This window comes from Gopherus flavomarginatus, chromosome 2, assembly GCF_025201925.1.
Source record: "Gopherus flavomarginatus isolate rGopFla2 chromosome 2, rGopFla2.mat.asm, whole genome shotgun sequence".
Lineage (NCBI taxonomy): Eukaryota > Metazoa > Chordata > Testudines > Testudinidae > Gopherus > Gopherus flavomarginatus.
Window position 1 is genome coordinate 67,413,771 of NC_066618.1, and position 14,700 is coordinate 67,428,470.

The 14,700-nt window shown below is 40.1% G+C and overlaps 1 protein-coding gene across 1 annotated transcript in view; it reads right to left on the reverse strand.

The window, feature by feature from the left end:
- The window catches only part of SCRN1 (secernin 1), a 55,765-nt gene continuing 41,065 nt past the window's right edge, over positions 1-14,700 (reverse strand). Inside the window, exons 5-9 of the mRNA XM_050938695.1 lie at positions 12,709-12,903; positions 11,059-11,224; positions 5,723-5,903; positions 639-798; positions 1-312 (exon numbers count right to left, since the gene is read on the reverse strand). Of these exons, the coding sequence (XP_050794652.1) occupies positions 640-798; positions 5,723-5,903; positions 11,059-11,224; positions 12,709-12,903 (701 nt within the window). The 3' untranslated portion in view covers positions 1-312; position 639. The remainder of the gene's footprint in view (positions 313-638; positions 799-5,722; positions 5,904-11,058; positions 11,225-12,708; positions 12,904-14,700) is intronic.

Sequence of the window (14,700 nt, forward strand, 5' to 3'; positions counted from 1 at the left end):
TGAAGTTATTCCTTGTTTTAATTGTTTGTTGCCCAAACAATGAAACATTCTGCACTACATTAGCTGGCATGCACACATGGACCAATCAGTAACTCTCTCCTTTCACTACACACAGAACAGGACCACCACATGATTGGACAAAGGAAAGCAATTTTGTTAACTCGATATAGCTACTGAGGAACATTCTTCTAGAAAGACAGAAGCCTTTTTGTTTGTTTTCCTCCTGCAAATTCAGCTATGTGGACTGGAGACTTGCAAGGCTCGAAGAACTATAGAGTCTTCTTGTGAAAAGGCTAACGGTGTCCACTGTGGCTGAAATGAGATAACAGTGGTTTAAAATCCACATACAGCAACAATCAATTGGAAAACTAAGAGAAGCTATAACATTACATAAAGGAAAATGACTTTTGAGACAATCCATTCAGAGAGGCATCAAAAGGGACATAAAGATAATGGAGACCTGATTCTACAATCATTTAAAGTGGTGTAAACCAGGAGTAACACCACTAAAGTTATATCAGCACAGTCAGAATCAGAGTAAGTCTTGCATTTATACATCTTATGTATACATATGCAGATGAGTTGCTTTTCTGACAACTTAGCAGTTTCTAAATCAAAGTATTAAAACATCTGCTTACTTCACTTGAAGAACTTAATTTCTGTATCGACACAGTCATAGAAAAGGTCTACTACTTCAGCAGGATGCAGAACCTCTGTACTGGTGAGGATGTCCTCCATAGCTTCTAAGCCTTGTCTTTCAAGGTCTAACATAATCCTCATCAGCTTCTGACCTTTATCCTAAAGACAAGAAACAGACAAGTTAAAGTATCCATTAAACAAATTCAAGTGACTTATTACTACTCCTCTCTGCTGTGAGGGTACCTACACACTATTTGAAAACATCTCATTCCTCCAACCCCTCCTCCCCTCACAATACTGATTTTTTTTCTTCTGTTAGTGTGATAGAACCCTAAGCAAAAATGAAAACAATAGTCTATCATTTAACATGCAGAACAAACAATAGAGACTAGTAATCAAGAAACAACTCTAGTAAAATAGTGAGTAGTAAATTCAAAGAAATAAGAATTTTAAAGATTGTGCACAGCTTGAGAGTGGGGGATAAAACTTGTGTAACTATGAGAAAAAAGGAGTTTATTTGATTCATCTCAAGTCTGGAAATTCATTAACAACAAAAGTACTGCAAGACACCCAGGAGTTCCTGGAAGGATTTTTCAAAAACAGGCACTGGTACAGAGAACAGAATGTAGAACAGTATCCCTCAAAACATCACTCTCTTTACTCTAGGTTTAGTCTCGGGATTAAAATTAATGAGTTTGCCATTTATCTTTTAACCTCTGTATAGTCAAACAGCATCAAAGTGAAAGACAGATGAAATGTTACGTGTCTACGTTACAGAGAAGAAAGATTCTAACCCGGAATAAGGGCTTTGTCTCTATCAGACACTGCAAGGTTTACTAGGCTGCTGCTTTTCAACAATTTCTATGTAGGAAGTCCTCTCCAGAAAATATATTGCTTTAGCTAGTTTTTAGCATAAGAGCGCACTTTCTACTTCTGTCTCTGTGAATGGTTGCATTAAGTAGCAGGACTGCTGTGTGTGTTCTGGAACTGACGCATTGAAAAGAAAATGCCATTTCTGTCTTTGTAGACTATTTCACTTATTCTGGAAGCTGCAAACAAGATTCTCACTCTAAGAAGGAACATTTTTAGCAATAAGGGTGGATGTGACTTTTGCAGATTCTTACTGATGTTCTATAGGTCTTCCCCAAAAGGATATATTCACTTATGCTATGCTTCAGAGTATCAAGAATCCAAAGTTTCAGCATCATAGGCCCTGGTTAATTTTATATTTGCTCTTAAGGGTGTTCTAAAATTTCACATGAGAATATTGAATACTTTTCATACAGAGTGTGCTGACTCAGCCAGACTTTCCAATTTATTCTCCATGATTTGAAAGTTGGCCTCAAAGTAATTTTCCAAGTCCACTACCACCATTTTTTAAAATTTTAAACATGGTAAGTTAAACTTGTCAAGTTTACCATCTATATTTACTGAAGAAGCCTTCAAGTCATTTTATGTAGCAGTTATTTCCATCACCACCATAGGTCTGCTAGGCTTTTCTGATTGTGGGTCTATGTGACTCTACAGCTGAGAGCAGAAAACTAACAGGCTGAGGCCAGAAAGTTTTAAACAGGATAGGCTGGTCTGTTTGCTTTTTGGGCTTAGACCTTTGTGTAAAGAAAAACTAAACTTTTCAGAGAGAAAATACCATAATTTAAATGTACAGAACTGGGGTAGGATGGGGTTAGTTTTAGGGGGGTCACTGTGTTAAAAGAGGGTTTTTGATAGTCCTTTCTTCTGAAGAACACACTATGAACAGTCTTTTCCTTTATTAGCTCAAGAATCAGAAGGCATGTGTCTAATGAATCTTGCAGAAAAAAAATGAACTAGATCTAGTTTTATTCCCTTAACAGATGAAATGCACTAGGAGAAGATATAATAAGTAGGATGCTTTTTCATGATGTATGGCGTTTGGTGGAGCCATTGTATTTACCTGTTTGTGCTGATGATGAAATGGGAGGGAGGAGTCATCAACCTACTGTACATCGTTTGCCAAAATGGCAGATTATTGATTTAATTCAGGGGTGGCCAACCTGAACCTGAGAAGGAGCCAGAATTTACCAATGTACATTGCCAAAGAGCCACAGTAACATGTCAGCAGCCCCCTCATCAGCTTCCCCCTCCCCTACTCCCAGTGCCTCCCACTCACTGGCAGCCCTCCCCACACCTCCCAATCAGCTGTTTGGTGGCATGCAGGAGGTGGGGGGGGGAGAAGCGAGGGCACAGCAGGCTGAGGGGAGGGCACGGGAAGGGGTGGAGAGGGGGCAGAGCCTGTGGCAGAGCCAGGGGTTGACCAGTGAGCACCCCCCCTCCCTGGCACATTGGAAAGTTGGTGCCTGTAGCTCCAGCCCCGGAGTCAGTGCCTATACAAGGAGCCACATATTAACTTCTGAAAAGCCGCATGTGGCTCTGGAGCCACAGGTTGGCCACCCCTGGATTTCATTCAACAGACCAATGTTTGAATCCTTAGAACACTGGTGCTGATTATTGTCTGCAGCTGCAGAACTCTTCTGTAAGCCCCCTCGAGCAATTGGATTCCCTTTTATCTAACTGGAGGGTTTGCAGTTAAATTCTCCCTCTTAAATTCCACCACTAGGAGTCTGAATGGGGCTGTCAGCAGGAGACCTAGGCATCTCTTGCTTTCTGCTGAGGACAGTGCCTTTATTACTACCCCCTGTACAACATTTGTTCTCATTCTCTGACAGCTCCTACTCTTCATTTCCTTGTGCATCAGTGCAGCACAGCAAGAGGGAGAGGAGGCAGTTGGCGGTCTTGCAGGAGAGCATCAGACCCATCCCCACACAGGACTGAGTATGCTCCAAAGATTTTGGGTGGAAGGGTGAAGACCAAGGAGGGAGCCTTGGACAATGGGGAGGAGATGCTGACGTGCTTTATGGTGCTAGCCAGTTTGGTTTTAATAATTGGAGCTGTGCTGATGATAGCTACCTACTTTTTTATTCTGCCCTCTTTTTGCGGTGTGATGAGAAAGGCATTTCCTTCCAACAATTCTGACCACCTGCAGAGTGGTCCTTTTGTGACTTGCTTGGTTTAAGGTCACTTTCTTCTCAAGGGAAATCTTCTTTCACGGCCTTTACAAGAGCGGACATCACAGACTTCACAAATGCTGAGGGGACCAATGCTGCAATCTGTAGCCCTAAGGGGGTCCACACCACCGAGGATAAGATGTTGTTATACATGTGATGTTTACCACTCATGTCCCAGCACCATCTAGTGTGGGATACACAGTGCTTTCTGCTGACAGACTTCATGGGCCTCAAACACACCAAATCAATTCTAGACATATTTCCTACCAGACTGGATACAGACAGTACTGTCTCAACCTGGTAATTTCTAAAAACTTCTTCTTAGAGGGAAAACAAAATTCCTGCTCTGAGGTACAAAAAGGAAAATATCTTGTTTCCACTTCATTGCAAGAGATGAGATGTGCAAGACTAACCATAAATGTGACTTTGTAAAATTCACACTAACAAATGTGTGAACACACACGATTGCTGAAACAGGAATTGCATAAGATATCCTATCGTGAATGTCCCTTTAACAAAAAGTTATACATTATGAATCATTCCATACTTCAGCATCTCAGTACTAAGGGATACATTTCAACCCGTGATAATCCTGCCACAATCCTATTATAATGTGACACAGGTTTTATAACACATCCCAGTAACCAACAACACCGTTCAAAATAACTTATCTTTTGACCAAATATACCCCTGTATTCACAGCTGACACACTACTGTAATAATCTTTGTACAAGGTATGCCTTGTAAGGTGTCATTTGGAAACTCATTTTGCTGGTTAGTATTGTCCCGATAAGATGTGTGCCAACATTGTACATGAAGCAATAAGATTCTCCTGTATGATGTTATTAACACGTTTCAAACCCCACAACTCCGGCCAGGCAATAGGACAGACTTGACTTAATGTGCTTGCCTTAATGTGCATTTAAGCAGTAAACAGAGTCATCAGGCAAGGAGGGAACACAAAGGAAGTTCAAAGATGTGAAAATAACCCAGCAGGGAATATCCTTTCACATAGACTCTGCCTCTGGGTTTCGGCTAGAAATGTTTTTCAAGAGGGGGACTGAAACTATAAAAAGGAGGGACAAACACCCCAAGAGACTCCCCCTCTCTCTACTCACCTCATTCTCCGCACCTGAAAAGACAAAAACAAACAACCATTGGACTCTGGGGGAAGGGTCCTGACCTGAGAGTTTGGTAAGTAATCTGCTGAAAGCATGTGGCAAGAAAGTTTGCTTTGTAACAGAGTTAGTTTCTTAAGTAGATACTAGTAAGTGTTTTGTCTTTATTTTTCTTGTAACCATTTCTGACTTTTATGCCTCATTATTTACACTCACTTAAAATCTCTTTGTAGTTAATAAACTTGTTTTACTGTTTTATCTAATCCAGTGTGATTAAGTTGAAGTGTCTGGGTAACTCTTTCAGGTAATAAACTGGCATGTTATTTCCCTATAGGAACAACGGACCTAATATATTTAAACTGTCCAGAACAGGGCTGAGCAGTACAGGACATACATTTCTGGGGGAAAGATGTAGGATTGGGAATGTGTTGTGGTCACCCTGCAGTATCACCCAGGCTGATGAGAGCCAGGGTATAGTTGGCAGGCTGCAGTTACACACAAACAGTCACGGTGTGGCTTGAATGCTGGAAGGCTCTTTGTGAGCAGTCCAGGTGGGAGCTACATCAGCAAGGCATTGTGAGGTACACAAGGTTGCAAGGCAGAGGTGACATAGCCCCCTCACTGGTCTGGATTGTGCCCCACATGTCATATATGTACAGTGATAGCCTGTGAAAGTTTGAGGGATTTCATATGAGTTTTGCAAGCTCTTGTAAGTTTCCCTTTGATTCTTTTTAAGGGGAAACTGTCAGTTTTTTGTAAACATTCTCTAAACTTTGATAGTGTTCAATAATGCAGCACTTAAAGAAAAAAAAACCCACCACGAATGAGCCCTATACAGAAGCAGACAACTTTTATAGTCTTAAAATTCTATAAGCTGGGAGTCAGAATAATGAACTCTGCCAACATCGAGTGGTAATGTACCTGATCATTCTCAGTGACAGATCGGGCCTGCTCATGTGCCTTGTACAGTTCGTGTCTCCGGTCAGGCCTCTCCTGGAACCGAGGTTTCTTTTTTACAGGATCATCATCACCAAGAAAAGGCGACTGAACTTTTGGTACTAGTTTGACATCATCAACAAAGATGAAAGGTTTAAATATGGACCTGAAAGAGTTAAGAACCTTATTCACAGGGATGTTCTGTATATCACCCAGGCTACTTTGCTAACAGAGATTCATTGAACAGTATTACATGTACATATCTATATTATTGTGGCAGGATGGATTCATATATGGCACAAAAATAACCTCTTCTAATATAGGAACACATGCCACAAGAAAAATCCATTTGCTTTCAAAAACACTGGATTCTGCAAAGCTTTACATATTAACCTCTCTTTCCCCCCTCATGTCAGTTTCCCCATTTCTGATAGACCACCCCACCTGCCCAGTGCCTTATGTTGGGGGTTTTGTGAGGAGGATGCTTCCCCAATGAACTGCACCGAGACTAACATTTTGCATACGTTCATTTTGTTGGGGTTTCCTACTGGGGCCCAGGACAATGGGGAGCGTGGATGAGAAGAAAAGCCTTGTGACTCCCGGAGACAGAGTTCAGACAGACAGAGTTCAGATGCACCTGAGGCTCATTAGCCTCCCTGAAACCCAGCCCTTATTTATTTATAAAGGAAGACAATCAGCTGGCAGGGGGTTTCAGGGAGTGAGGAAGCAGGCTGGCATGACCAGAGTAGGACAGCTTTTCTCTTCACAAAGAAGTACTGACTCAGAGCTGTAAGTCAGTTTTTATTATATTTGATTATAGCTTGTCTAGAAAAGTTTTAACTCACAGAGAAGCAGGAACTCTGGTGTGGCTGTTTTTCTTAATGTCTTGTGTACAAACCTTGCTTTATCTGCTTTATGGGGAGCATAGGGTGCTGCTGCACCCCTTGGCTGTAAGTGGTTTCCATTATACACAGAGATTTGCAGTTTGGTTCAATGCTCTAAGAACTCCCTACTAAACAAACTTCCAGCATTCGTGATGGGGAGAGGGAAGGACCTTTTCAAGTCTGTCTGTTTGCAGCCAGACTAGAGGCTGTAGCTTTGCTCTGGAAAGAACAGGAATCCCAATGGAAGTTTAAAGCCTTGCTGCAGCCTTTATGTGACACAGAGGGGAGAACAATGGGCCTTGGTAAGGTAAAGAGTATTTTGGAGAAGCAAGCCTACCTACTGCCTGGTTCAGAGTCCAATGAAGACTTGAGTTCCCAGGTGAAGGGTGAAACTGCCTTCAGCACTAAGGAACCCCTGTGGGAGCACTTTAGTCACATAGAGTACTTAAGGGAGTAGCTAAAGCAACTGTCTTTGAGAACTTATGGAGAATGGGTGAGGTCCCAGAGGACTGGAGAAGGAAAAATGCAGTACCTACCTTTAACAAGGGGAAGGAGGGGGACCTGGGGAATGATATAGTTCAGTCAGCCTAGCTTCTATAAATGGAAAGCTACTGGAACAAATTATTAAGCAATCAATTTGTTCAAACAGAGAGGATAGTAAGATAAGTAACAGCCAATAAGGATTTGTCAAGAACAAATCATGCCAAACTAATTTAAATTTCCTTCTTTGACAGAGTAAACAGCCCAGTGGATGGGGGGCACGGAAGGAAGAATCAGTCGATGTGCTATACTTGGACTTTAGTAAGGTTTTTGACAGAACCCCACATGATAGTCTTTATGAGAAGACTATAAGAACTATGAAATTAACTGTAAGGTGGGTACATAAGTTGAAAGACAGTATTCAGAGTAGTTATCAATGGTTTGCTACAAGCTGGGAGGACTTATCAAGTTGAATCCCAGAACAGTCTGTCCTGGCTTGGGAATATTCTGTATTTTCATAGACTTGGACAATGCAGTTAAGAATATACTTATAAAACTTGTGGGCAACATCAAGTTGGGAAGGGTTCCAAGCACTTTGAAGAACAAGATTTGAATTCAAAATGACTGACAAATTGAAGAACTGAAATCAACGAGCTGAAATTCAATAAATGCTGAGCAACCTAAACTGGGATTCACAGTTCATGGTGAGAGAGACTTGTTAGGCCATGGGTTGTTCCCTATAGTATTTCCCAGTACTCTGTCCTGTGCAGATTTAAGCAATAGGGAGTTTATTTCTTCTCAAGAGGATGTTCCAATAAACCTTTACATTAAAATGTTTCCTGCTAGTCGTCATAACTTTTCTTTTACCATGGTATGGTAATTTTATAAAGAACTGTAGCCACTTAGGCCACCGTAAGCTGTTCCTCTCCCTCTTTGACATTTACACTTTGATGTTTCTACTCAGACTTGTGTGTTCTTTTAATCATGGTCTGGACAGTAGGTACAGGGTTAGTGTGTCAAATGTTTTTTACTCTCCCTGCCAGTCACAGGATACAGAATCAAACTTCACCACTAGGCGCAACAAACAGAGTAGAGGTGGGAGCAGAACACAACAGCTGTGATGTCAAAATGATCTAGCATGTTTCATGTAAATGTGATTTGGTTTTTTTGTTTTGGTTTTTTAAGCATAAGTGATCACTGGCTTTTCAACTCTGATAGCTTCCCTTTTAAATTGCAATAGGCTACACTTAAGTCACATAGCACTTCAGTGTTCCAACAAGGCTTCTAGGATGCACGTAAAGGCTCTGTCTGTTGAATGTGTTTTCTTATGTTGTGTTCTAATGTAAAGTAAAATGTTAGTAATGACTCTCAGTGTCATAAACAGATAGTTAAGGGTTAATAGAACAGAAGTACTTCATGTCTCTTTTGACTGTAAAGGGTTAACAAGTTCAGTGAGCCTGGCTGTCACCTGACCAGAGGACCAATCAGGGGACAGGATACTTTCAAATCTTGAGGGAGGGAAGTTTTTGTGTGTGCTGTTAGTTTTTGGTGGTGGTTGTCTCTGGGTTCTGAGAGTGACCAGATGTGCAACCAGGCTTCTCTCCAATCTCCCTGATACAGGTTCTTATAGATTCAAAATAGTAAGTACTAGGTAGATAAGACGAGTTAGGCTTATGTTTGTTTTATTTGCAAATGTGTATTTGGCTGGGAGGAGTTCAAATGTGTATTTGGCTGGGAGGATTTTAATTTGTACTTGTATACTTAAGCTGGGAGGGTATTCCCAGTGTCTATAGCTGAAAGACCCTGTAACATATTCCTTCTTAAATTTACAAAGATAATTTTTACTGTTTTTCTTTCTTTAATTAAAAGCTTTTCTTGTTTAAGAACCTGATTGTTTTTTTTATTCTGGTGAGACCCCAGGGGACTGGGTCTGGATCCATCAGGGAATTGGTGGGGAGAAAGGAGGGAAGGGGGAGAGAGAGGTTAATTTCTCTCTGTGTTAGGAATACTTTCTCTCTCAGGGAGAGTCTGGGAGAGGGAGAGAGGAGGAGGGGGAAAGGTGAATTTTCCTCTCTGTTTAAGATTCAAGGAGTTTGAATCACAGTAATCTTCCAGGGTAACCCAGGGAGGGGAAGCCTGGGAGAGGCAACGGTGAGGGAAAGGGTTAATTGTCCTTGTGTTAAGATTCAGAGGGTCTGGGTCTTGGGGGTCCCCGGGCAAGGTTTTTGGGGGACCAGAGTGTACCAGGCACTGGAATTCCTGGTTGGTGGCAGCGCTACAAGTACTAAGCTGGTAATTGAGCTTAGAGGAATCCATCTTTTGGATGCTAAGGTTCAGAGAGGGGAATTATACCATGACAGTCAGACTCATCTACTCTGACAGGAAGTGTTTTTTTATACTACCACAAAAACTTGGGTGAGGAAGGAACAAAGGGATCACCTTACCTGTTTTTAAAGAATCAGATTTGAACCTATGAAACAAAATCTGAGTTAAGGTTGAAACTGCCCTTTAACTCTGTCCTAAAAGTTACTGGAACTAACCATTGTGGGTTCATAGATTAACAAAAGGAAATGGGGAGAATTAGGAAAGGGACTCATAGCAAAAAGTCGTTTTGGTTTTCAAGAGTCTATTTTGAAGTATAGGCGTCAGTACTTACTTATCCTTTTATTGAGGGATTTACACCCTGATCTAAAGCCCATTGTCAATGGAAGACTTAACGAATTTTGTATCAGGTCTGTGTTTTTTGTTAAAAGAATTCTTTTGACATAATTAAGTACAAGAACCATGAAAATTCCAAGACAAGTTTCACCGCAACTTTACATTAAACATGATATAATCTAGATGCAGCACAGATTGTCAGAAAACTAGTTAGCAACATGAATATATTCAAGTGCTTGGGTTTTTTTACATTAAATCCCAATACATCTCAAAACTGCAAATCAGAAATGCTTTAAATGCTACATGCACAGTATTACTCACAATAATATTACTTTTGTAACACTTTGAGAGCATCTGTATAAAAACTGAAAAATTAAAACTTTCCCGTGTTGGTTTTGGGTGACTAAGCAGAGATTGCAACTTCTTAGAACTGCCACATTATTCCCTAAAGTTGAATTAAGATAACTAAACATGTTTTTTAAATGTGTTCATTTCTGTAGTTTAAGAATGAGGTTTGGACAAATTTGTTCAAACTTATTTTGGCAACATTGGAAATAAAAAGGCCAGAACAATGGAATATAACTACGCCTCTTACAGTACATGCTCAGCCATTATAATATGAGGCACTGTGAAGAATTATTCTTCTCAAGATTAAAATTTAAGAAATTAAATTGAATTTACATTAATTTTACTTCTTTCTGCTGATATCCTCCATAAGTGAAATGGAACAGAAGAAAATCTTTCATTTAAAAGAACTTGCCTCCATGGTGAATTATTTTTCAATTTCCAAAGCCAGCACTCTGAACACGTTAAAATACCATAGCAGGGATTTAAGTGTAAGACATAATGTATGGAATGTTAGCGAGTTACTGATCTTTACACCAAGATGAACAAAATGGTTTTTTTTGTCCTAATACCATAGGTATTTACTGGGATTTCTACTTAAACTGCATTCAGAGAGAAATCCATGTCCTGAAAACAAAGGTGTGATCCAAATGGTGTATGGGAAGGTGATGGGTGGGGCATAGAGGAGTGCTGAATCTTCTGACATAGAATATAGTCCTTGTGTGGAGAGCATAGACAGGAATTGCAGCACACCTCTGTGAAGGGACATGATGAAGGGGAAGGAACATTATATGCACCCTCTCCCTCTTTGTTCACCCATGCAAAGCCAGTCACAAGGGGACCCTAAATCTGTCCTAAAATCAGTTTAATAGCTTTCAATGTACATACACAGCCGGAATCTCCTTAAAGGCTGCACCACTAAGCCCCAGAAAGACAGTAGGCACCCTGACTTACCTTGAAGGGTCCGGAGTGCCAGTGAAGTAGTGAATACAGGGAGAACTAGGCTTCTGAGGCAAAACAGACACTATGCTAGCTGTAGTGAGAAAAGTTTCGGAGTCCACGCAGACACCACTAGCTTTGTCACGCAGGACATCCATCATTGTTTGCACAGTGATATTTCCTGCAAGAAGAAGGAAGAAGTGCCCAATGGGCCTGATCCACAGCCCACCAAATTCAAAGGAAAGTACTTTTACTTCAATGGGCATTGCATCAGGCCCAATGCAAACTGCCACAGCATATAGGTGCAAACATACAAGCTGCTAATAGTGGTGGGGGTATTTACAAAACCTAAATCCTGAAACATACTAGAACAGATTACAGCTGCCTTGCACTGCCTCAACCCTCTAACTGATGGACTTTTTGCCACTGTAAATGTCTTCATTCACAGCCCTAAGTGTGAATTTGGCCCATCATGGCTAATGGATTGGAAGCAATTAAAAGTGCAGACAGAAGCGTGTCAGCTCTGCGAGTGGTAAAGATAATTTATAACATGGATCATCAAATGTTTTCAGTGGCTTTTGGCACAGTTATCTATGTTTAACACGACTGTATTATAGCAAAGAGTGACAGCTCTGCTACAGATATGGTTAAGACCAGCTTTCTGTTTCAAGCTCAACTTTTCTAGGTGCTCTAATTAGCTTCTATTTCTTTCCCCTCCTGACCTTCTCCTACAGATTGAGGATTACTTTGAGTCGTGGGCATTGGTCCACACCACCCTTACTAACATTGTGCACTGCAGTGAAAAGTTTTTCAACCAGTCTCCTGTCGCACAATAACTAGATTTTGTTACCATTTCAAATATGCCCAAGTCATCTTTAATATAGAGCTTTTAAAGAGAATGGTAATACTTCTCAGGCATGGCTGGACTAGTGCCTTGAACAAAGATTACACATTACTCATGCACAGTAGCAGATGCTGCAGTAATTCCAAAAAGGGTTCTGGCCAGCTTCAGTTATCTTAAGAGATCAGTAAATTCTGGACGAGAACATAAACTCATTTCTGCTGATAGCAGATTTTGATTATTGAAATGCTCTGGTAATAAAAACATCCAGTTTGGCCTGAAAAGAGGGAGTGGGGGAGAGAGGAGTCTTTCCTAAGTGCATCTTCATTGCTGTAACAGAACTCGATTCTCATAGTTTGCAACCATAGCTTGGTTCCACAGGCAGCTAGATAATGCCTCTTCCCCACCTTACAATAGGACTGCTATGAACATCCTTCTGGAAAAACACAATGCCCCATCATCATTTTCTACTAAGGTAAGTCACCTTTTCATGCTAGGAGAACAGGGGTGCACCGGTACGATATTACTCTTATTTCCGTATATCAAACCTACAATGATAAGACTAAAAGAACCCACAAAACTTAGAGCTTTAAACTCCACCATCCTAGTCTGTGTGATTTGATAAATAGCCTTATTCTAAATTTAGGCTGAGGCGTTAAGACTTCATGCAGGAGTTTTGCTCGAGGCAATTTGTTCTATGGATTTTCCTTCCATGTGAAAGTGCTCTCCTTGTACCCACTTGAGACTATGGACTAAGGTCTGATTGAGAAAAGTGGGAATTAGGTGGCAAGAAAAATCAGTAAGGAAAAAGCCTTTCTACTTACCTTCTTGTTTTTCTAGGCTCTCCTGGCCTGAACAGCAGCTTAAATGGTCCTCAGCTAAAGAAAACACTTCAGAAAAATTGAATTCTGTATCTCCAGTCCACCAGCCTTGAGTCTCTGCATAACTCCTAAGCTCAGGGTGCTCAACATCAATCTTTGTGGTTAATGAAAGCTGGTTGCAAATGCACTTTATTCCCTCTATGGAAAGAGCCACAAATCACAATATACCATTACTACAATGTAACTAGAAGCAGTTGATTAGCAAACTAAGCCATTGACCAAGCTAGACACTTATTTGTGATAGTCACCTAATTACCCATGCACAGGATTTACTCATCATTTCAAGTTTCAGGGCCTGATTCTCCAGTGCATCTTGTGTCATGTTTACATACTTATCCCTGCATCACGTGATTGCACAATGCTACCGTATAAGAATGCTATAATTTTCAACCACCTCTGCACAGTGGAAGAGATTCTACAAGGTGCAAAGCAGTAGAGAATCAGGCTCTTAGATTTCCAGAAGCTAAGTTACGACACTTCACTTTCAAAAACCTGTTCAGAAGTATCTTGACCCTTTGTCCGAGACCACATTAACTAGCTCATCCAACATGATTACAATCAATCCAAAGGACTGACACAATAGTACTTCAGCCCAGAGTTGATCTGTGTGGCATTACTTTTTTGAAGAAAAAAAGTTAATCCCACTATTCAACACAGCATTATACACATTTGCTAAATAACTTTCCATCCCAGAAACTGTCACCTAATTCTAACTGGCAATTTTAAATTTCTTGTTTGAAAATGGGCCTCATTTGAAAGACCAACGGAAGAAGAGCTCATGTGGAATAACTCAATCTAGTTTCCAATTGAATAGAAATAGTGGTTTAAAGATTTTTTTAATGTTCAATATTTAAAATGCAATATTGAATTATAAATCCTTCTGTAAAAATGTAATGTATACTAACATGTAGTGTCTTTCTGAGCACAGACTTGTTTTTAAAACACGGTTCTCTAGGTGTTAGGAAAATAATATGGATTGAAAATAATAAGCCTTCAATGTGTTTGTCTATTGTATGGCTTTTTTTCCCACAAAAAAAACACTGCCTGAATTGCTTATATCCATACACCTCAGACAGCATGATTAATGATTGTTACTGCAGATACCCACCAGAGGATACAGTAAACACATCATATGAGTAATGGAAATAATTGGATAATGAGTATAGTTTAAATAAACAAACAAAATTTGACAGTGAAGGTAGCAGGCCTATTTTTAACAGGCAGGCTAAAGTGATTTATGAAATTTTTATTTGAATAGCATCATTAAAGCTATTGTTATAGCATCAGATTTGCCTGTCTAATGCCCACTGAATAACATTTGAAATAGGTGATTACTAATCCAAGTTAAAAACTTCTATAAGCATTACTGCCAACACACCAACTACAGAAACCAAGGGTCAGTGGCAGGCTGAAAGGTTTCAGTATGTTCTGCTTCACACGTTCAAACTTAAATTGCACCATGAAAGGGCATTAATCTCTTAGCTATTCATTTTCAGGAGACTGTAAGATTGGAATAACTTTGATTTGATCAACTGGAATATGTTATCAAGCAAAGCAAAAGAAACAAACAAACCATTAGCACTCCTTTAAATATTACAACAATTAAACATTTAAATTTTGTTCTTTCCAGTAGATTCAAATTGACAGAATTACTCAGGTCAATGTTATATTCAGATCAGCAAGAGGACAATAGCATGAGTATTATTCATTTACAAACATCTATTTCCTGGATAGCTTTATAATTCAAGTATTCTTCATCACAAGTGGAGTTTATCAAGAAATATCATTTAAGGAAAAAAGTTCTGTGTAACAACATTATGTAGAAGACCCACTATAACAAATGATTCTAGGGACAAGGTTTGAAAAACCCAGTGTCCTACAAAGCACTGCTGAATAGCGAACTTCCCTGCTGAGCATAGGATACCAGTGCCCATG